Here is a 23,944-nt window from a genome sequence, read left to right as displayed (position 1 = left end):
GCCATCAAAACAAAATTTGTCCGACAACAGGATCAAATGACAGTAAGAAATTTACAAGACGATAACTATACAGTGTCTTGTTTTGGGACAGATACATGAACATGCTGCAAGGTAATCTATGTTTTCGAGAACTCAACACACTCTCTAACTGAAATTAAAAGTACCTTGCAGAACAAATGCACTTTTAAGAACGAATTGGCCACAGATATTTTTATTGGTAAGAACCAACAATAAAACAAATTTATTTAAAAGTACATTGGTACCACAATATCAAAAACATTCAGGGAAAGTTTTCAACTCAATAAAATACAAGCGCTAATACACTGATACACATAAGACACAACTAGATAGTATTATACTTTCTGTAAGAATGATCCTTGATAATCAAGTTTCTTTAAAACGGCATAGAATTAAAACAAATTATTTCGGGGGAAAGCCGTACAATTGCCAGATAGACAATACAGCTGTTATTAATAGTCAATTATGTATTCACATTAGTTAAAATTGTCGCACGAATTCTTTCAAACATTTTGATTTATTCTGTTGTTTAGTGCTTTATATGTAGTTCAGATAATGAATGTTTAGAGATTATTTTATACGGGTTGGTTAAAAATGACAGTCAGTGTAAGAATATGCTCAACATCGTAAATTAGTAGCCTCGGTTGAAGACAAACACAATGATACAAATAACATTATTCCGTAAATATCGTATATAAGAATGCTCGCAATTACTGAACCACTTTGCAATTGACACTCTAACAGAGAAGTTATAGATCTACTTTTTTATAATGTTGATTTACAAGTGGATGTGAACTATTTTAATTTCATTTTCTATTTTTTTTTATTTTCAAGATTATGTTCAACAGTAAATGACGCATTCGTGGAAGAAGCTTAATCGGCTGTGGATGAACTATAATTGGAAATGCTTTTGAATCGCCCACGGATATCCGTATGGACTAACTGTAGAATATGCTTTTAATTTTCATGTGTATACCAGCCTTAAACAAATCATAATATGATTAAAACATATTTGATATTACTCGAAAAAAGGACATTAATTTCTTTATCATGTTCAGTTTTAAAATTCAATTACAATTTTGATATTGTTTTTTTTTCTTTGTATTATTGAAAAACATGTTTGAAATGATTATGTTTACTATTTCTTACTTTATTTTACTTTTTTGTTAGAATATCCTGCTTCAATTTTACCTGCATCATATACGTTTGTATTTCATCAAATTTCATATGTTTTTAGAAAAGCGATAGAAAATAAATAATCTGCAATTTTTACATAGTTCAGTTGTTTCATTAATTTTTTTAAGATGATCACCAAGCGTAAAACAGTACAAAACTCAATCGACAAAAACCTAGAGAAAAAGTTCGTACTTACTTACGTCGACATTTCTATCAGCATTACTGTTTCCCAAGAAAAGAACCAAAATAAAATGAAATGAGCAAGACAACGAAAAGCTGCATTTTTTTGTTTTCATTAATTTTCTCATCAACTTTGACATGAAATCACCCCGGTTCGTAGGGGCTTCGTGTTGCTCAGTATTTCGTTTTATCTGTAGTGTTTTGTGAAGTTGTCTTTTCGTAATTTTTGCCCTAGTGCTGTCGGTTTCTCTTCAACATACTAGTTTTTAATGTCCCTTTTATGGTAACAACGACGAAGGTTATCTAAAGTAGATACAACAGTAGTGTACCGATGTTCAAATGTGATTATTTCATTTAGAAGATACAAATCAAAGTAAAACAAAAACTTCGGGATGAACTCTTACTATAAAGACTTGAAAACAGGGCGTTTTTGACACAGCCACATCTTATCGGTAAACCTATTCGTGATGGTGACCGTACATCATATTTAGTGCACGAACGTTATATATTAATTGAGATATGTATACACCATAAGATGAGACAGAGGATGTGTTACTGCTGCTGAATGGGGAGTTGACAATTGGAAAGTTGAAATCCTGTAGTCATAGATGCTAGTTTAAAGTTTGTCAATATTAAGGAAAAGATCAAGATATGAAACAGACCTTCTAGTTTCGGTAGTATCTCTAATATTAATCTGCATTGTTCACATAGTTCAGTTGTTTTATTTTAAAATGATCACCAAGCTTTACGATATACGATCTAGATAAACAAGATGACAGTACAACAGTTGTTTTTTAATTATTCTAATTATATATTTGTATCCCTTTAAATATTATTATATTAGGTTACATTGTAACTTTAAAGTCTTATTCCTATGCTATCTGATAATATTTTATATAGAAACAACCATCAACACTGGACTCGCCCGAAAAAAACAGACTCAAAAACAAAGACAAAAAACTAACGAACAACGCATGGTCAAGATATCTGGATATAGAACAGTCACACAATGATGTAGTTAAACATGGTTTATGTTTCGGAGTTTTTATTGAATTAAGTCCTATTAGTGTGGCGTCCATTTCTCTGAACTAGTATATATTATTGTTTAGGGACCAGCTGGAGCTCGTATCCGGGTGTTGGACATCCTCGCTGCGTTGAATACCCATTGGTGAGTGAGTCCAATGTTGGTAGTTGTTTCTATATAAAAACTGTTGTACTGTCTTTTCGTTTTTCTAGACCTTATGTCGCAAAGCTTGGTGGTCATCTTAAAAGATCAATTAAAACAACTGAACTATGTGAACAATGCAGAACATAAATAGTGCGCACTAACATCCCTTTTTGTTTATCTAGACCTTATGTCATAAAAGTTAACTCATAATAAAAACCTGCACAGTGCAGCAACTAACAGGATGACCACTAACTTAGTAATGAAATACAAAACGGCACATAATTTTTAATTTGGCATGTAAAACTGGAATAGGATTTGAGAATGACAAATGTAGTTAAGGATGTTCGCTACTCCGTTTCAAAATTACGAGCTTCTTAAAACGCTGTTATAAATCTATAGTCTATAAATAAGGGAACTAGATAAAAAAAAAATGAAAGGTCTGTGTCCGTGTTTTTGAGATATTAGTTACGGAAAATTTGGCGAAAAATGATTCTCCCAGATTTTCCATATATTTAACAATGTTGCCTTTTTTCTTTCAAATACTATGAACAAATTTTATAAGATTTTCAAAAATGACTTTTCAAACTATACGTAATAAGATAAGGAAAAGAAAAGTCGGGGTAGCGGGCAAATTTTATGATTAGACTCTCCTGGTAATACATCGGATGCTCATACGAAACTTTTGCAACTTATTCATAAAAGATACAACAGAATAAATTTTGCCAGGTAACATTGTAACTTTTAAGACTTATTCTTTTGATATTTGAAAATACTGTTTTTCATCTCTATCATAATACCAATTTTGGTTAGCCTTTATCATTAATTGAAAGGATATTTTAAAGAATAATAATCTGTTCTTAAAAGGTGTGTCGTCATTTGGCGGTTTCCTGCCTTTAAAACGAACGATGATTTTTTAATCTGATGTTAAGTGTTGTTTCTGTTTCGCCATCATATTGCAGCTTTCAAGTTCCTCAATTAAGAAAATAAATAATATTTTACATTAATACTTAGATGTTGGATATATATTGTATTGCACGTCTGTTACTGCGATGTACGTAAGTGTTTGCGAAGTTATCGGTCTTTTACAGCTCTTAGGGACGACATCGAAAGATCAATGTTGGATAAAAAACTCAATTCAAATAACTTGGGGGTGGGGTAAAAATCGCTGCAAGTTTTATTTATCAGACATCGATTTTCGGAATGAAAAATATGGATTTAAGTTCGGTACTAACATATGTTTGGACTTTTAACCCAAATGAAAGCCATCAAATCGTACTGGAAAGCAAATTTTTGGACGAAAGTATTGGGGCGAAATTAATCATAGTATCTACGTCGTTAAACCGCTTTATCGATCGTGAATTTTAAATGATATGAAACCCATATACAGATCAACAGAGATTGTTTTGGTCCACACGGCATGGTGGCATTCTAAAAATCAAAGAACTGAAGTACTGAACATCGGATGACTGCAAGTTCTTGTGGATAGTCACAAGCATTTGTCTCAGAAATAAAATCACATCTCTATACCTGAAAGTGAGGTTAATATACAGATATCAGTGAAAAAACTATGTGAATTAAGTTTTTTATCCTATATTGAACTTTTGATGTCGTCCCTTACAATTACTTCTGCATTGTTAGTAACCCCTTATTTCAGAGGTCAATTGGTTTTTCTCTCACTTTAGATGTAACTTGTACATCTTTTTCATTTTTAGGGTCTGCGGTAGGCATAAAAGGAGGTTATTTTTAATTAGACACCGGTGCTTGCAGACAATAGATAACAGATTTGTTATATCGGGATGAAACGTGACAGCGAAAGAAACCCGAAAAACGCATTTTTTTGCTTTAAAATTCAGAAGTAAATTAAATAAAATGATGGATAATAATCTGGAAATCTTGAAGATATTCTACAGTATCGTTCTATCTTATTTCGATGCTATTACTAAAACGGCGACAAAACAAGGGTTTGTATGGCACACTCAAATATTTTGTACATGTATATGTTTTGTCATATAGCTCTTCAACTGTTTCGGTACTTATACATCCTCGGATTTCAAATGTTTGGCTTTGAGCGTTCCTGATGAAGGTAAATCCAGAAAAGCGCTTTGGACGCATGAAATTATTAAACGTGTTGTTTTCAATTTTTTACAGCACTGGGTCGATACCTCTGCTGGTGGACTATCAGTCCCCGAGGGTATCATCAGCTCAGTAGTCAGTACTTCGGTACTGACATGATTTATAACAAACCTTTCTAAAATTGTCCGTTTATAAATTTTGAAATTATAAAGAAACTAAGGTTTCAACTCCCTCAGGCAAAGTTGGCCTTTGATGAATTTGGCTATTTTTCTAGGTATTTTTGTCATATAGCTCTTCAACTGTTTCGGTACTTATACATCCTCGGATTTCAAATGTTTGGCTTTGAGCGTTCCTGATGAAGGTAAATCCAGAAAAGCGCTTCGGACGCATGAAATGATTAAACGTGTTGTTTTCAATTTTTGTTTACAAGTTATCATTTTGCATAAAATATATTTTGTATATTGACTTTGTACAAATTGTAATTTGTCCAAAAAGTGCTTATGCAAATTATAATTTTTTTTTTACAAATATTTGACTAAAATTCACTTATAACTTGTACAATAATTTATAATATGGATTTGGTAAAAAAAAAATAATGACCGCACAATAAACAATTACGCGTAAGATACACAGATCGCTTCCCTGATAACTTTACAAAATGTTGTTAAGTTCTTTGTTGGTTTTATATACCTCTATGACCAACCCCTACATGAGCTGTTTTTTATAAAATCATACATCTCTTTTATAGATAGATAGTATAGAATAAGGCAACCTGGAAAGAAAAAACCCAGATTAGCACACAAGCCTTATGAATGACATTGTTGAATGAAATCTACCCTTAGTTAAGTCGCCGATACTAATGTGATGGATGACATTATATACAATCAGTAGGTTACAATGAGCTTACTTTCAGTTAAAAGTTTTACAGTATGTTATTTATATTCCTTACGTAATAACACTGATTGTATATTTACCTCTTGTTTTTGTGGGGCTGGCTTGCTGTCCAATTGACGTATACCAAAGATCTCATTTATTAAAAAAATTGAACCTTACGTACACTATAAACAGCTGTATAAAGTTGATACATTAACTAAAATACACAAAATTTATCGTTGCCTCCTTTCTTTATGAGTTTTTCGATTTCAGCTACTTGGACCATATCATATTTCTTTAGCAAGTATCGATTTTGATAATTTTTCTTCAAAAACTGTTTTGGCATACCTCACTTTAGCTGTACGCCCATTAAGCTTGCCCTTTGTGTATACCTGAATGTGTATTTCTAGTAATCTATGCTAGTTTCAGAACTTCTTGGACAATTTATCCTGCTGATAAACAATGCTGGCCATGTTTACACTCTAACATCAACTGAGTAAATGACAAAAAGAGTGTTCACGAACACCTGGGATGTATATCTTTATAATATAACAAAGTGCTCTGGACCAATACAATTGTAGTATTTGATGTGTCTTAATTGTGAAGAATGAATAATAAACTGTTATCACAGAGATATGTCTCGTCTTTTTGTAATTTTGATAATTCAAATGTTGAAATTAAAATAGCAATACTTTAACATGTAAATTATGCAAATATTCAAAGTCGATGTACCATGACTGAAGGTACATGGCTAAACAATCTCCATGGAATGAGATGTACCAATGCTAATACAACTGCATACCAAATACCAATGACTAATCATAAGTCGTTCCCTTTAAACAAACCTAAACACAAACATTAACTTGTAAACTATGTAAAAGTTTCAAAGTCAATGAACCATGATCAGGGGTGGGGCTATATAAACTCCATGGAAACGATACTTGCAAATGCCAATAAATTTGCATACCAAATATCATTGACTTAACATTAGCAGTTCATCTTAAACTGATCTAATCACAAACTAATTCATGTAAACTAAGCTAAAGTTTCAAAGTAAATAGTCCATGACTGAGGGGGCCGGGGCCAAATATTCTCCATGAAAATGAGATGTGCTTATGCTTATACAACTGAACACCAATTAACATTGACCTACCACTAATGGTTCCCCTTGAACTGACCTAATCACAAACTAATACATGTTAACTTAGCAAAATTTTCAAGTCTATAGACCATGACTAAGGGGGCGGAGCCAAATAATCTCCATGGAAATAAAATATGCCAATGCTTATACAACTGCATACCAAATATCATTGACCTACCACTAGTGGTTCCCCATAAATTGACCTAATCACAAACTAATACATGTAAACTATGAAAAGTTTCAAAGTCAATAGACCTTGACTGAGGGGGCGGGGCCAAATAATATCCAAGGAAATGAGATGTGTCAATGCTAATACAACTGCATACCAAATATCATTGACCTACCACTAGTGGTTCACCATGAACTAGACCTAATCACAAACTAATACATTATTGACGCCGCCGACGCCGGAAACAGCATACCTATGTCTCGCTTTTTGACTCCGTCAAGGCGAGAAAAAAATCATGTTCTTAGTAAGGGAATTTCCTATTGTTTAGGCCTACTAATAGTTCAAAACGAAATTTCTATAAACTGCTTATCTTATATACAACTGCCCGAAGCCATTTATGACAAAACCTTTCGGAATTTTGGGGACCTCAATGCTCTTCAACTTTGTACTGTATTTGGCCTTTTAAACTTTTTTGATTCGAGCGTCACTGATGTAGTCTTTTGTAGACGAAACGCGCGTCTGGCGTATACAATTTCAATCCTGGTACTTAGTATCTATGATGAGTTTATTTATCAGCTTGAAAATTAAATTTTATGATTGAAATTGATTAAAAATCAAATAGATAAACAAACGAAAAAATTAAAAAAAGGTGAAGTTAACTTCGAAATTACTATAAAAAATAAACTTAACCAAAGCATTGCAAAAGGAAAGAAACAAAAAGGCCCTTCAAGCTAAATATAACTTAAAGCTAATACACTTACAAAATTTCAGATTACTGGATCCGCGGTTGGTAAGAATGGTTTTTACATATATGGGGTTAAATCAACCTTTGAATTTCATTTTATTTGAACATTTGATTTTAGTTAATTACTTTACTTAATAAGATCGTATTTGATGTTAAAAATTTGAATCAAATATTTGCTGTGGAATAAACTTCAAATGTAACTTATTTAGAATTTATTGACTTTGAACTGTAAATAAACAAAAAGATACTGCCTCACTGATAGATTGCACGACTTACATTCATACTCACAATTAGGAAACTTAAAAATTTCCGATCATTTCATCGTATTTGTCGTGTCATCTAATACCTATAAAACACAATTTATTAAACTTTCCGATGTTAAAAGATAATCCCTACATTATCAACACCTATCCATAAATGAAGTGCCTAAAAAGAAAGTCATGCATTAACTAAAACATTGCACTGACAATGAAACAGATTATTGATTAAAGGCAATGAAAAGATTATTTTTGAGTCTACAATATTCTAAGTCTGTAAGAGAATCTCTTTCTTCATGATTAAGTATGAGCGTTAGCGAGTACTTATCATGAAGAAAAGGATTATCATTCTCTTACAAACTTAGATTATTGTAAAGTGATCAAGGCTCAAGTGACTCTTGATTGGTTGTAGTAAAGAATTAGTTTCATTGTCAGTGCAATGTTTATACTTTTATGCGTGACTACCTTTTCAGGCATTTCGTTTATGGATTAGTTTTAGTGGTGTAAATATAAAAATAAGATATGGTAGGATTGCCAATGAGACAACTCTCCACAAGAGACCAAATGACACGGAAATTAACAACTATAGGTCACCGTACGGCCTTCAACAATGAGTAAAACCCATACCGCATAGTCAGCTATAAAAAAAAACGAAATGACAAGTGTAAAACAATTCAAACGAGAAAACTAACGGCCTGATTTATGTACAAAATAATGAACGAAAAACAAATATGATACACAGCAACAAACGACAACTACTGAATTACAGACTCCTGACTTAGGACAGGCACATACCGAATGTGGCGGGGTTAAACATGTTAGTGGGCGCCCTACCCTCCCCCTAATCTGGGACAGTGGTGTCACAGTACAACATATGAACAAACTATAAAAAATCAGTTGAAAAGGGCTCAACTCATCAGATCGATATAAAGCAAAAATACATCTAACAACGAGTACAAAAACACAGAGTGGACGTGGTAGGGTACTTATACATCCCCACAACAAAAAGACACTAGGTAAAGATCTGAGAGTACTCGCAATTACTGACAGCTAGTTCAACGCCAATAACAATTCTTAAAAAAATCACGCATCTAAGACTAAAATAGCAATCAGTACACATCCAACATCCAATGGATTTAGTTTAAAGACGTCATTGACAGTCAGAGAAACACATGATCTTGTTCAATGCCAAGATACAGGTATCGACAGATTGTAGAGCCATGAATGTGCATATGTATATAAAAATCATATTAAGATTGATTTTAATTTACTGATAACAAAATTAATATTAATACCAGTAAAAGCAATATTCAAAGATCTAATTATAGTGTTGAATTGGTAACCTTTTAGAACAAGTTTAATTAAAGGATCGATAAGTTTACCCGGATCGTATCTAAATTTCTGGGCTTTCTTATAACTTTGGAAATTATGATAAATTGTGTTTTAGACATAAGTTGACACAACAGTACAGTGAAATGGTAGTAATTGAATATGTTTCCTGATTGTGAATATGAATGTGAATCATGTAATATTTTGTGAGGGATTATCTTTTTTTTTAATTTACTGTGTAACAGTTCAAATCAATAAATTCATAATTTGAGTTACAACAGAAGACGCTTACCGTGTCGACGCACATGGACTCGCTTCTATTGAAGTTCATGCTATACCTTCATATCTTTTTTCTTGATTTATATATTTCTAATGGCATTACAAGATTTGAATGTTGAATGTAGGAAAAATGCTGTTATTTCTAATTTGTGGACTGTGGTTTGTTTGTTAGTTGTTTTATTCTTTTAGCCATGGTGTTGTCAGTTTTTCATAATTCTGTTTGCTCATCGTCATGTTTCCCCTTTTTATATGCCATGTGGGAAATGTTTTACGTATATAAAGCTTTAAAAAGCTTAAAAAAGTTTATTTAAATGTTGAAAAACAAAATTGCAATATAGATCCAGATAAACAAACATATCCACAACACGTGTTTTTGGAATAACGTTCATCAAATAACACAGAGACTGAACATTTAGAAAGTCAAAGTATATAACATTTGTAAGCATAAACACAAACATTCTTAAAAGGACGCTCACAATAAAAAAATAACTGTGGCTGGCGGAGCTGCCACCTTAGTTAAACATAAATTACATAACTTTACAGATAAAATATGTCATTTTTATTATTGAAATACCAACGCACCAGCTCCTGGATGGATAGTAGCCTAGGTATCAGTCCACTTTTAAGACAAAATCGCTAAAATATTTTCCGTGTAAACAACACGGGTTTCTAGAATTACCCTAATCAGAGAAGTTCGAGATCAATACTTTGGGAAGCCAAAAAATATATAACGTTATAGAGCATAACAAATATATATATATTTTACCATTGCATCGTGTGTGATACGATATTTATCCACTAGAAACTGTTAAATTTTCAAATTGAAAACGCGAGACTCGCCGAGCGTTTTAAATATTTAAAATGTAACTGTCGAGAGTGGATAAATATCGTATTGCACGAATTTGGTGGTGGAATGTGTTTCGCTAATGATTTTTTGACGATATACAGACAATGTTAATTTGTTTTTTTCGAACGACCTGCAAAAAGATGTGTTCTTTCTACGTGACGTCATCAGACATGGTCGCCTTTTTTTCATGACGTCACAACAGGAATTTCAGAGGAAAGCAAGAAAATTTGACGTCATAATCGAATTTTGAACAATGAAGAACAGAGATCAAACGAACCACATGTTCATTGAATAAAAATAATCAACAGGTCAGGAAAGGGATAAATCGAGTATGAATTAGAGAAATTAAAATATACCATAACATATCACTAAAACTCGTCATATAAATTATTGTGATAATTTATCACTGGCTGCATGTTGGATGGTACCCTTGCAAGAGGAAAAAAAGAAGCAAATAAACTAATATAACATAACACAACTGTATACTAGTACTTATACTATATAGAAATAATACTTCCTTAGACGCACAGACAGGATAGCAAAGAATGACTGATTGATATGAACCTTAATAGAATTGAAGGTTTGAAGAGTTGTATATGTTTTTTTTTTTTTTCTTTTCAAAACTTACTTATTCCAGATCCCGAAAACATGCATCTCGTCAGTTGATATACAGATCCATTGTACCAATCAGCTACTTTGTGACGGTGAATTATTCTTCATGACCCTGCTGGAGTATTTTTTTTTTTAATTATGAGCACACTTCATGTTAATGAAATATGTTTGCTTCTTGAATCTAGCTATCAAATTTCTCTGTTGTAATGGTTCACATTTTGAATATTCGGAGCTTTTATAGTTTACTATACGATATGGGTTTTGCTTTTTATTGAAGGTCGTCTGCATCTTCTCCTTTGGTGTTTTGGTGGATAGTTGTCTTTATTGGCGTTTATCACAATTTTCATATTGTTCATTGAATAGCTATTTGGTTTTTTTTATCTGAAAATTGTGCAGATGCAATACGGTAACGGTAAGAAAGGTTTTCAGATTTTTTACTTAGATTGATTAGTGCTATGCTTCTTGAAATGTCTAAAAATGGTAACAAAGGCTTCTGGATAATAAGGTTAGTTTGTCGTGATCTTTGTTTTATGCTTTTTATTATTATTTATCTCTAAAATATGAAATCGTCATTATCAATTATGTCTCTATTTGTTCCTTGCCTTAGCTTCATACAATGTAGATCTCTAATTTGAGGTTTAAGAATAGGACTAGGGAGTTTGTACTGTTTAAATCCTTCTTTGGATTTGCGGATGTGTGTGTTTGGAGTCCATGAAGTTTGAGCTCTGAATGTAGGAGTTTTTCATAATGAAATATGGTTTACTTAAATTCAACAGAACAGTAGTTTACATAAATTCATAACATTCCTACTATGAATCTGAGTGATATTTCTAAAGTCTTAAAAATATTTTTCAAGAGACCTACAGATTACGATATAAAAATTTTGGAGATGTTGTACAAAGTCAGTATCATATAAAATACAAAATATTTATGAAATATGAAAAGAAAATAACATACATCATACCGCTGTTTATTTTCTCAATGGTTTTCAAAGGTAATTACCACTGTAGAATACTGCAATATCGAGCAACTGACGGACGGTTTTGCCGATAAAAGATTGCATACAGTTGTTATTGTAAGGCGAACGCATGTCAAAATAAAAAAAAAACCTTTGCAATTATATTTATGTTGTCAGAAGAGGATTTGACTTACACAGTATATCATCAACAAAATATCTGCTACTTTTAGGAATTTTCGAATTTTAATGCTGTTCAACTTCGTATTTCATTTGGCTTTCTACTGAACTGTTTTGGTTTCAGGGCCACTGATGAGTCTTCTGTATACGAAACGCGAGAATGTCGTACCAAAATATATAATATATACCCTGTACGAATCACATCGGTTAACTTAAGGGCGAAGAGATGAGTATGCGAGTTTGCACCATGTATCTATCTTTTATTCATATATAATATCATATGGTCGCTAACAATCGATTCTCTACAAATAAAGAATAATTTCACATAAGTAAAAATACATAAATTATAATAAGATACATGTTTAAGTGTTCACATTAAACTAAACAAACAATAAAAACCATTTCATTCATGTATCATAAGTTCTCTCATAAGTTAACCCTCTTGCTGCCAAAGGGACATTTATGGCTTCTACACACAAATCTTGTTGATTGTGTAGAACGTCAAAGGTCCATGGTAACGTCACAATACTGAGGGGCACTGACAACGTCAAAAGACGGCGCCAAAAGGACGATTTTGGCGGGAATGAAGCAAACTGAATAAAATGCATTATTTGCATACTTAAGACGGATGTCAAAAATTGATACAGGATTACAAGCTTGTTAGTACTAAAATACCAACTTATTTAACGTGTTTACTAGTTCGTCATTTTCATGTAAAATGTTGCATACTTTCGAGAAATTTGTTAAACGTTTTTTTCATACATCTTTCAATCAGAATATCTCATATAATAATCGCATTCCTAATAAATAATCATACAAAAGGTAACTGTTATACTTGATTACGCGAAATATTAATATTCACAATACACGCTTTATTTAAGAGAACTGGAAAATTTCTTTAGGGCTCAAATGCCGCGATTGAATTCTCAGTGAAGATTTTTTTGGTAAAAGTACACAAATGTTACCCGATATACTTGTATTGCCATACGATATTTCAATACATTTTATACCCGTTTCATCATTGAAGCACTAATCTAAAAATATTTATTTTCATTCGAAATGGGGATGGTAAATTAGTAGGTGACCCAATGATTTCTTTTCCTATCCTACATATCATCATTTCCCAGTGGCAACCTCAATTTTCAGCCATTCATCACAGATCTTTTACTTTGTAGGACCCACTGAGCAACAGATTTATTGTACATTAAATTTCAGACGTCCTTAATATTGCATGAAACACTTGCCACTGAACGTTGAGAAGAGAACAATTTATCAATCAACAGATTTTAAAAGATATTTCGTGTATGCCAATTACAGTGTGTACTTCATCATAGAAAATGAAAATGAATTATTATTGATTCAGGTTCATTTGTAGACAATAGAAATTAATTTTAGAGATTTTTTTCCCTCGCTTTTCTGTTTTTTTTTTTAATTCATATTTTCAAACATTGCTCTAAAATTTTTAGCAATAAGTGTTCAACAAAATAATAATAAACATGATTAAAAAACAAACAAAATGAATATGGATAATAACGTCTATAAACATTATTTTCTCGCCTACCGAAACAAGGCTTGGAATGAAAATTTTAATCTGACGCGTTTGATACTTTACAACAAGAAGTAGTTCATAGAATTGGCTGCTCGGAGTTTTTATTTATTTTTATTTGTACACTCATTGTTTTTATTTTTATTTTTATTTGGGGCCGTTGTTTTGTTTATATAATTATTTGAGAGATTTTTTTACGGTATTTATCAATTATAACAAGGTTTACTAAGCTAATCGGATAACAAGGATAAATATATTTTAGTATTTTAGAGGTGGTTAAGAATCAGTTATGCATTTCACTTGACAAAGATAAAACAAAAGCGCTTATAAAGCTAGTAGCAATGGGTGACCATGGGTATATTATTTTCATTTTTTTGAAGACAAGAAAGATAAAAAAAACTATATTTCAAGGTTAAAAGTTGTATTGTAAAATAATATTGTATTAAAAACATCGTTTATAACAATCTTATAGCAATAGTTTTCATAAAATTACTTTTACATCGCTTTTCATAATTACGGCTACATTGACGCGGGAAATATTATGGACGGCGGGAAAGCGCTGTTCTACAGAGAGGCACAAGTTTTGCAACGTCACAGATATGAAACGTCAAGATGCTTTTGGCGCGACAAAGTAAGAAAAAAACTCGGCAGCAAGAGGGTTAAATTACGTTTAAAATAATAATTAAAAGTTACGCATATTTCTAATAAATAGTATACAATGTTTTCTCTCTTTAAATAAGTTTTGATGTAATAAAAAGATAGTATACATAAAAGGTTTCTTACCAACTATAACCTGTCTAATAAAAACAATGTGCATCCGTATGCAATCAAATAAAGTCTAGACGACGAAGCGCACGTCAAAGGCGTAACGTCATAAAACAGAAACGGGAAAATGTGTTATTCCAAAGAGCGCAACGTTACATTAGCGCTTTCATAAATAAATAGTAAAAACTGTGTTTCGTATTCTTACAAGAATAAATGAATACGTTAGTTAAACAATTAATAAATAATTAACTTATATTTAAAATGTGAATACTTCAAATCTTACATACCCTTTATGACCCCCGAACACGATGTTTAAATATGAAACCATGTCAACTCGCCCCACTAGCCAATCGGCCCACACTAAATCGCCACTTTCTAAAAAATCGCCCACTCTTGTTTAGCAACTCTCCCCACTTATGAAAAAGGGTAAAATCCAATTGAACAATCAGTCTGATAACTCGCGTTATTTATGAAAAGAGTAAAAGACCTGAATAAAGGTCTGCCAACTCGCCCCACTTATGAAAATATCTTGCTTCCTTTAAATATATTAAATTACTGTGAATTGGTATCAGTCGTCCTGGTGTAGGGTTATGTGTCGTGGGTTGATATGCTAAAGGTCTTGAGTTCGAATCCCAGCATAGACAATGGATTTTTTCTATTTAAATTTTGAAAGTGTGTCTTTATTCTATCCTGTATTAGAATATAGCAAAGTGCTCTCGACCAATGAAATTGTAGGATTTGATGCCTCTTAATTGTGAAGAATGAATGTAAATCATGTTCTTAGAAAGGAATTATCCTATTATTTGGGTCTATTTACAGTTCAAAACAAAGAGTTTCTATAAATGAGTTACAACTGCCCCGAAGCACATTTATCAGCATGATCAGATTGAAAGGATTTATCACACAGTGATTGAAACTGACTAAAAGTTGAATTGTGAAACAAACAACAAACTTAAAATAATTTGAAGTTTACTGGTGCAGTAAAATTGGTACCGTGAATGTAATAATGATAATATTAATAACCTCAAATTACTAAAAAATTAGACAATATCAAAGCAATACAAAAAAAGAAAAAAAAAGATTTAAAATAGAAATAACCTAAATCTTTAGCTTTCAAAAACTTTGATTACTGGATCAGCTGTCGGGAAGATTAGTTATTTCCAATAGTCCGATAAAATAAAAAAAAAAAGGAATTTAAGTTTTGAACAAATTCAAAACTTTTAAAGGCATTTTATTTGAACATTTCCCTGACATAATGAAATAGTATTTGATCTAAAAAGCCGGACCAAAATATTGGCTGTGAAATAAAATTTAGTTGTAACTCAAATGTATTAATTGATTTAAACTGTAAATAATAAAAAAAGGATAATTCCTCACTAAAATATTACATGATTTACATTCATATTCACAATCAGTAAATATATACAATTCCAACATTTTCTTTGTACTGTTGTGTCAACTAATATCTGTAACGCATTTTTGTTAAAAATATTTCCCAAATGATAAGAAAGTCCTTACATCACTAAAACTAATCCATAAATGACATGCCGAAAAAGGAAGTCATGCATCAATTATAAACATTGCACTGACTTAGAATATAGCAAAGTACTCTCGACCAATGAAATTGTAGGATTTGATGCCTCTTAATTGTGAAGAATGAATGTAAATCATGTTCTTAGTAAGGGATTATCCTATTATTTGGGTCTATTTACAGTTCAAAACAAAGAGTTTCTATAAATGAGTTACAACTGCCCCGAAGCACATTTATCAGCATGATCAGATTGAAAGGATTTATCACACAGTGATTGAAACTGACTAAAAGTTGAATTGTGAAACAAACAACAAACTTAAAATAATTTGAAGTTTACTGGTGCAGTAAAATTGGTACCGTGAATGTAATAATGATAATATTAATAACCTCAAATTACTAAAAAATTAGACAATATCAAAGCAATACAAAAAAAGAAAAAAAAAGATTTAAAATAGAAATAACCTAAATCTTTAGCTTTCAAAAACTTTGATTACTGGATCAGCTGTCGGGAAGATTAGTTATTTCCAATAGTCCGATAAAATAAAAAAAAAAGGAATTTAAGTTTTGAACAAATTCAAAACTTTTAAAGGCATTTTATTTGAACATTTCCCTGACATAATGAAATAGTATTTGATCTAAAAAGCCGGACCAAAATATTGGCTGTGAAATAAAATTTAGTTGTAACTCAAATGTATTAATTGATTTAAACTGTAAATAATAAAAAAAAGGATAATTCCTCACTAAAATATTACATGATTTACATTCATATTCACAATCAGTAAATATATACAATTCCAACATTTTCTTTGTACTGTTGTGTCAACTAATATCTGTAACGCATTTTTGTTAAAAATATTTCCCAAATGATAAGAAAGTCCTTACATCACTAAAACTAATCCATAAATGACATGCCGAAAAAGGAAGTCATGCATCAATTATAAACATTGCACTGACTTAGAATATAGCAAAGTACTCTCGACCAATGAAATTGTAGGATTGGATGCCTCTTAATTGTGAAGAATGAATGTAAATCATGTTCTTAGTAAGGGATTATCCTATTATTTGGGTCTATTTACAGTTCAAAACAAAGAGTTTCTATAAATGAGTTACAACTGCCCCGAAGAACATTTATCAGATTGAAAGGATTTATCACAAAGTGATTGAAACTGACTAAAAGTTGAATTGTGAAACAAAAAAAAATCTCAAAATAAGTTGAAGTTTACTAGTGCAGTAAAATTGGTACCGTGAATGTTATTATGAAAATATTAATAACTTCAAATTACTATTAAACAATACCAAAGCAATGCAAAAAAAAGGAAAAAAATCTTTCAGATAAAAAATAACCTAAATTTTAGCTTTCCAAAACTTTGATTACTTGATCATCGGTTGGGGAGAATAGTTATTTCCAATACATGTATTCCGATAAAAAACACAGGAATTTAGTTTTGAACATATTAAAAACTTTAAAGTGCATTATTTTTGAACATTTCCCTGACATAATAAAACAGTATTTGATGTAAAAAGCCGGACCAAATTATTGGCTGTGAAATAAAACTTAGTTGTAACTCAAATGTATAAACTGATTTAAACTGTAAATAAAAAAAAGGATAATTCCTCACTAAAATATTACATGATTTACATTCATACTCACAATCATGAAACATACAATTCCTATCTTTTCTTTCTACTGTTATGTCACCTAATATCTATAACGCATTTTTTTTTTAAATATTTCCCAAATGATAAGAAAGTCCTCACATCACTAAAACTAATCCATAAATGACATGCCGAAAAGGGAAGTCATGCATCAATTATAAACATTGCACTGACAATGAAACTAATTGATAGATCATTTGAGCCTTGAGCACTTTACAATATTCTAAGTTTGTAAGAGAAATATATTTAATAATAGTACGGAAGCACATGTATATGTTTTGGTAAAACACGTGTGTTTGTTTACATCAACACATGTTTTTAGAATACCTGTAATGTTTACAATGTATTCCATTGGATAAAATTCGTCGAATTGCGAATTTAAAACAGGTATTCTATGTATCGTATGATTTTGGCTCGTGTTTCTCGTGCTTGCTGTTTGATATAAATTAAATGTAATTTATAATGTTATTATTCGAAGTTCTGCCTTACGCTGAGTAGCATACGCCGTACTACTGCCTTGCCTGTATTAACCATGACAGACCACCGTTCCGAAGACGGAGACGAATTACTACTACACGAGTCTACAACTCCTGTCGTTCTTAATAGAGAAACTGCATTTCCTAGTTTGCCTATACCAGTACCGTCGACAGCAACCCAGCAAACAGCGCCACAGCAACAAATAAGTGACAGCACTTTTCAACTGTTTACGTCGTACTTCGATTCTAAAATATCTGCATTGAAGAACGAGTTACTGTCGGGCAACGACTCCTTAGCCACTAAGTTGAAAAAGGAAGCGTCCGTGAAACTAAAGAGTGAAGGTAATCAAATCCAATTTTCTTTCAATTCCGAAGTCCTTGCTGACCTACATAAGCTGCAAAAACGTTTTTCGAAGGAAGATTTTGTTTCTATAAATTTAATTTCTGGACTTATCTTAAAGTTGAACAAAAGAAATAAGCTCATCAGAATAGCCGATAAATCTCCTGCTGGTTGGACCACAGTTCGCGAGTACGAGAGTGACGAAATAGCATCAGATTCAGATGACGAGAAAAGACTCCGACAAGCTGAAAGCAGAGCTCTCAAAACCATCAAGGAGAAGAAAAGTCGTACTAAACCTTACGCTAAGCCTTCAGCTACTGTTTCCAGACCTCCTACTAATACTGCAGATATGCCTCTTCAACAGTACAACCAGCCGCCCTTTCGGAGGAACAGTCGCCGAGAGGCGACTTCCTATGACATGTGTTATGAATGCCACCAATTTGGACACTGGAGGACAAACTGTCCCAATAGAAGCAGCAAGCAATTTACACCAAGGAACAACCCAGCAACATAAGATAAAAGATAAGTTTCTTAATTTAGTAGATGAATATTTGTTGCAAGGGCACATGAATATACTTTTCGAACATGTTAAGTATTTTGATAAAGTTGATTTTTCCAAATTCGCCAAAGGCGTCAAAAGTAGTTTATCTAAAAATGTAGCTTTTTGGGAGCACATTGGAGCAAGCAAATTTATAATTAATACTATAAAATCAGGTTATATGATTCCTTTTGTGAGTTTACCACCTCCTATGAAATTCCGCAATAATAAATCTGCAGTTGATAATACTGATTTTGTAAACGAAGCTGTTCTCGAACTTTCGAAAAACGGATGCGTACACGAAGTACCATTCCAGCCTTTTGTAGTAAATCCATTAAGTGTTGCCATTCAAAAGTCCGGGAAAAAGAGATTGATATAAGATCTATCTGAATTGAATTTATACGTTTTGAAAAATAAAATAAAATTCGAAGATTGGAAAGTTGCTCAACAATTTTTTAAAAAAGATCTATACCTATTAAATTTGATTTAAAATCTGGATATTTTCATTTAGACATCTGCAAAGAGCTACATACATATTTAGGGTTCTCTTGGAACGGAAAGTTTTATTGCTTTTCAGTTTTAGCTTTTGGTTTGAGTTCAGCGCCTTACATTTTTACAAAATGTTTACGACCTATGGTTAAATACTGGCGTGAAAACGGTGCAGATATAGTGCTTTATCTAGATGATGGTTTAGGTATGTCAGAAGGGTATTTAGAATGTCAAAATATATCTGAATTCGTAAAGTGCTCATTGGAATTAGCTGGATTTTTGATAAATGAACAAAAATCTGTTTTTGATCCAGTTCAACGCTTGGAATGGCTAGGATTAATATGGGATTCGAAAAGCTTTAGTTTAGCAGTGTCTGAACGTAGATTAAATGATGAAAAAGAATCGCTTGACAATATTTTGAATAAATTTCCCATTATAAGTGCTCGTCAGTTAGCACAATTCACAGGTAGAATTATTTCTATGTCTCCAGTTATGGGCAATGTCACAAGCCTAATGACAAGGCATTTATATTTTGCAATTGAGAACAGAAAATCATGGGATGGTAATTTAAATATTGCTTACACTGAGTGTGTATTAGCAGAGTTGAGATTTTGGTCAGACAGTTTGACAAATCTTAATCAGAAGAATTTTGTGAATGACACCTTACCAAACATAGTGGTGTATTCAGATGCTAGTAATGTAGCCGCAGGTGCTTTTACTGTAGAGTTGAATGAAAAAGTTTTTCATTCCACATGGAGCGAATATGAGAAAAACATGAGTTCGACCTGGCGAGAATTAAGGGCTATTCAATTAGCTTTGTATTCATTTAAATCTGTTTTAAAAAACAGTACTGTCAAATGGCACACCGATAATCAAAACTGTGTAAAAATAATCAATAGAGGTAGCACCAAGATGCATTTACAGTGTTTTGCATATGACATTTTTAAATTTTGTTCGAAGGAAGGAGTCATTGTACATCCAATATGGGTACCTAGATCAGAAAATTGTAGAGCTGATTTTTTGTCTAAAATGATAGATATAGATGACTGGCAAACATCTCCGGAGTTTTTTGAATTCATGGATAATTTATGGGGTCCTTATACTGTTGATAAATTTGCCAATTTTGCTAATACAAAATTGAAGCGATTTAATTCAAAATTTTGGAATCCCGGGAGTGAAGCTATTGATGCTTTTACACAAAATTGGAAAAATGAAAATAATTGGATAGTCCCTCCAATTGATTTAGTTACTAAAAGTATAAATCATTTAGTACTCTGTAAAGCCGAAGGTACCCTGATAGTACCAAAATGGCCGTCTTCATCGTTTTGGACTTTATTATTTAGAAGAAACATGGAATTTCGTCATTATGTATTGGAAGTAATTGAATTTTCCAGTGAACAACGCATATTCCTTCAAGGGAACAACAAGAATTCCATTTTTGGCTCTAAGAATTTTAATTCTGATATTTTAGCTGTTAGGCTAAGAACAATGTAGATAACTGTTTTTGTATTACTGTGACATAGACATGACACATGTTTACAAGGCTATAGAAATGATAGCGAGGTCTTTTTTAGAAATCTGACAAGGCTATAGTACGGAGCAAGGTCAGTAATGATTATATATTAAACGCATTTGTCATGTAGTATATACTTTTTTATTTACTATCTGTTTGAATTTTTACATTTTTCAGATATTTTCAGCGTTGGTAGGTGGTCATCAGAAATTCTTTCACCACACCAGCCATTACAAAATTTAGCAAAATGTCTTCCAGAATTTTGTCTTCACTCTAGAGCTGAAAGCACTCGGAAGAAGTACAGGTACGCCTTTAACAATTTTTGTAGATGGTGTAATTCATTTAATCTTAATTCTTTACCAGCATCAGACTATGATGTTTCGTTATACCTGATTCATTTATGTAAAAAACACAAATCCGCATCTATAGTTGAAGGAGCTTACTATGCAATTAGTTGGTCACATAAACTAGCTGGATTTGCCGATCCTTGTAATTCTTTTTTATGTACATCTATTAAAGAAGGAGTTCATAGGTCAATCGGGCATTACATTGTAAAAAAGAAAGAGCCTATTACACCTGAAATTCTGTACCAGATTGTACAAAAATACGGTAACAAATTCAGTACTTTAAATCATAGAAGAATCGCCTGTATGTGTCTTACAAGTTATGCAGGATTTTTAAGATTTTCCGAACTTGTTAATTTGAAAAGATCAGATATACAGTTTTATCCTACTTATATGTCTTTATTTATCGAAAAAAGTAAGACTGACCAACACAGAGAAGGTAGTAGAGTGTTGATTTCGAAGACTAGTTCTATGACATGTCCGGTATCTATGTTACACACATATTTATCACAAGCTAACATAGCAATCGATTCTAACGAAATCATTTTTAGAGCAGTAACTTTTCGTAAGAAAACAAACACTTATGTTTTAAGAGGAATTACTCCTCTATCTTATACAAGGACTAGAGAGTTGTTGTTAGACGCTCTTGGATCTTTAGGTCTAGAAAAATCTAATTTTGGTTTACACAGTTTGAGAGCAGGTGGTGCGACGGCTGCAGCCGCTGCTGGTATAAATGACAGGTTATTCAAGAAACATGGGAGATGGGCATCTGAAACTGCAAAAGATGGGTATGTTCAGGAAAACATATCAGAAAAATTAACAGTTTCTAAAAACCTTGGCATATGACCCTCCCCCTTTTCTTTCTTTGTTACTTTCGAAAGTATGCTACCCTCACAAGGAGAGCTCATCTCTGATACATGTGTTGAGTTTTATTGCATAAATAATTTATGTTCGTTTAAGTCTGGCGAATTAGAACATAAATATATTTAATAATAGTACGGAAGCACATGTATATGTTTTGGTAAAACACGTGTGTTTGTTTACATCAACACATGTTTTTAGAATACCTGTAATGTTTACAATGTATTCCATTGGATAAAATTCGTCGCATTGCGAATTTAAAACAGGTATTCTATGTATCGTATGATTTTGGCTCGTGTTTCTCGTGCTTGCTGTTTGATATATTAAATTAAATGTAATTTATAATGTTATTATTCGAAGTTCTGCCTTACGCTGAGTAGCATACGCCGTACTACTGCCTTGCCTGTATTAAGCCCCCCCCCCCCCCCCTCACCCCCCACCATCATCAAGACCATCTATTGTTTTTATGTGGAAAGTAATGTTTTACTTATAATGATTTATTTAAGTTGTATTTCTTGTTTTGTAGATTGGTGTATATTTGTATGTATTAATGGTTGGCTGACTGTGATCGAGCCTGTATGACTGTTTTTATACCTAATTAATAACGACTGAGATTAAGCCGTAATGTGCTTAAAATGAACTTTGAAACGAACTGTTTGATTTATATTATACATTGGTTAATAAAAAGTATGCTACCCTCACAAGGAGAGCTCATTTCTGATACATGTGTTGAGTTTTATTGCATAAATAATTTATGTTCGTTTAAGTCTGGCGAATTAGAACATAATGATAATCCCTTACTTCATGATAAGTACTCGCTAACGCTCGTACTTATTCATGAAGAAAGGGATTATCATTCTCTTACATATACAAAGAAACTAATTCTTGAATAAAACCAATCAAGAGATCATTTAAGCCTTGAGCACTTAACAATATTCTAAGTTTGTAAGAGAATGATAATCCCTTACTTCATGATAAGTACTCGCTAACGCTCGTACTTAATCATGAAGAAATGGATTACACTGAAATGCAGTCAACTTTAGCGTTTGGTAGTTCATTGATAACATTCTGGCGTATCACAAACAAACAACTTGTAACGTCTCATTTCATTGGCCGAAAGATTCAAATACAACAACAATCGTAGTGTGCACGTAAATTGACACAGGTGACTGACAATGGAATGTACTATGTTACTACGAACGTAAAAACAAGGATTTGACAATGTATAGTTTACAAATCTTTGGTCAAAAGAATTAAATAAATGTTTTGTGAATTTCAAATAGTTGTGTCGAAATATTATACTGCAGCAACATAATTATCTTGTACCGCATTATGAAAAATATAAGGATAAAATAAAATGCATGTGCCGCTTATATACGGATGATTAAGGAACCACTTTTAATTTCTTTCAATGTCGTAGTTACTTATAATAAGGATCTCATAATACTGATCCATTACAATAATTACAATAATTTATGATGGGTTGCACATTCCTCTTTTAGTGTTTTCATGCTATAAAACGAACATACAGAACGTTACACAGTAGCTAAGCGTTTGGTCATTCAGAAATTACGTATCATAAACGGAGCAAATATTGTCCCCGAAATATAGTAACAAAACGCTAACAAAACAACAATAATCGTATCATTTGTACACGTGAATGAAGACGTAGTATGCAATGTACTATCTATTTATTATTTGTATGTAATGGAGAAGACGTTCTAAGTTGCAAAACTTGTGTCTAATCCTATTGTCAATGTTTTACGACAATAAAATATGTTTAAACTAATGTACTATCATGGTCACCACGAAATTCAAATGAGTTCAGTGAAGGCATGTTGGTGTAAAAAGGATTGAAATGTTACATCGGCGAAGATTTTTTC

General features: G+C 32.1%; 2 protein-coding genes and 1 long non-coding RNA gene across 3 annotated transcripts in view; all 3 read left to right on the top strand.

Moving 5' to 3' along the window:
• Positions 1 to 1,044, top strand: part of LOC127729020 (uncharacterized) — a 66,663-nt gene extending 65,619 nt beyond the window's left edge. Inside the window, exon 9 of the mRNA XM_052236592.1 lies at positions 853 to 1,044. Within this exon, the coding sequence (XP_052092552.1) occupies positions 853 to 895 (43 nt within the window). The 3' untranslated portion in view covers positions 896 to 1,044. The remainder of the gene's footprint in view (positions 1 to 852) is intronic.
• A 16,988-nt stretch (positions 1,045 to 18,032) lies between these two features.
• On the top strand, positions 18,033 to 18,856 carry LOC127729019 (uncharacterized). Its single transcript, XM_052236591.1, has one exon. The coding sequence runs from the start codon at positions 18,033 to 18,035 to the stop codon at positions 18,828 to 18,830; it is 798 nt and encodes a 265-aa protein (XP_052092551.1). The 3' UTR covers positions 18,831 to 18,856.
• A 2,149-nt stretch (positions 18,857 to 21,005) lies between these two features.
• Positions 21,006 to 22,782, top strand: LOC127730220 (uncharacterized). Its single transcript, XR_007994997.1, has 2 exons — positions 21,006 to 21,160; positions 22,588 to 22,782. It is a non-coding gene; the product is annotated as an uncharacterized LOC127730220 (long non-coding RNA).
• Positions 22,783 to 23,944: the final 1,162 nt, after the last annotated feature.

The sequence above is a fragment of the Mytilus californianus genome, unplaced genomic scaffold (assembly GCF_021869535.1).
Source record: "Mytilus californianus isolate M0D057914Y unplaced genomic scaffold, xbMytCali1.0.p SCAF_2, whole genome shotgun sequence".
Classification (NCBI taxonomy): domain Eukaryota; kingdom Metazoa; phylum Mollusca; class Bivalvia; order Mytilida; family Mytilidae; genus Mytilus; species Mytilus californianus.
This window is presented reverse-complemented; position numbering and strand designations above follow the sequence as displayed.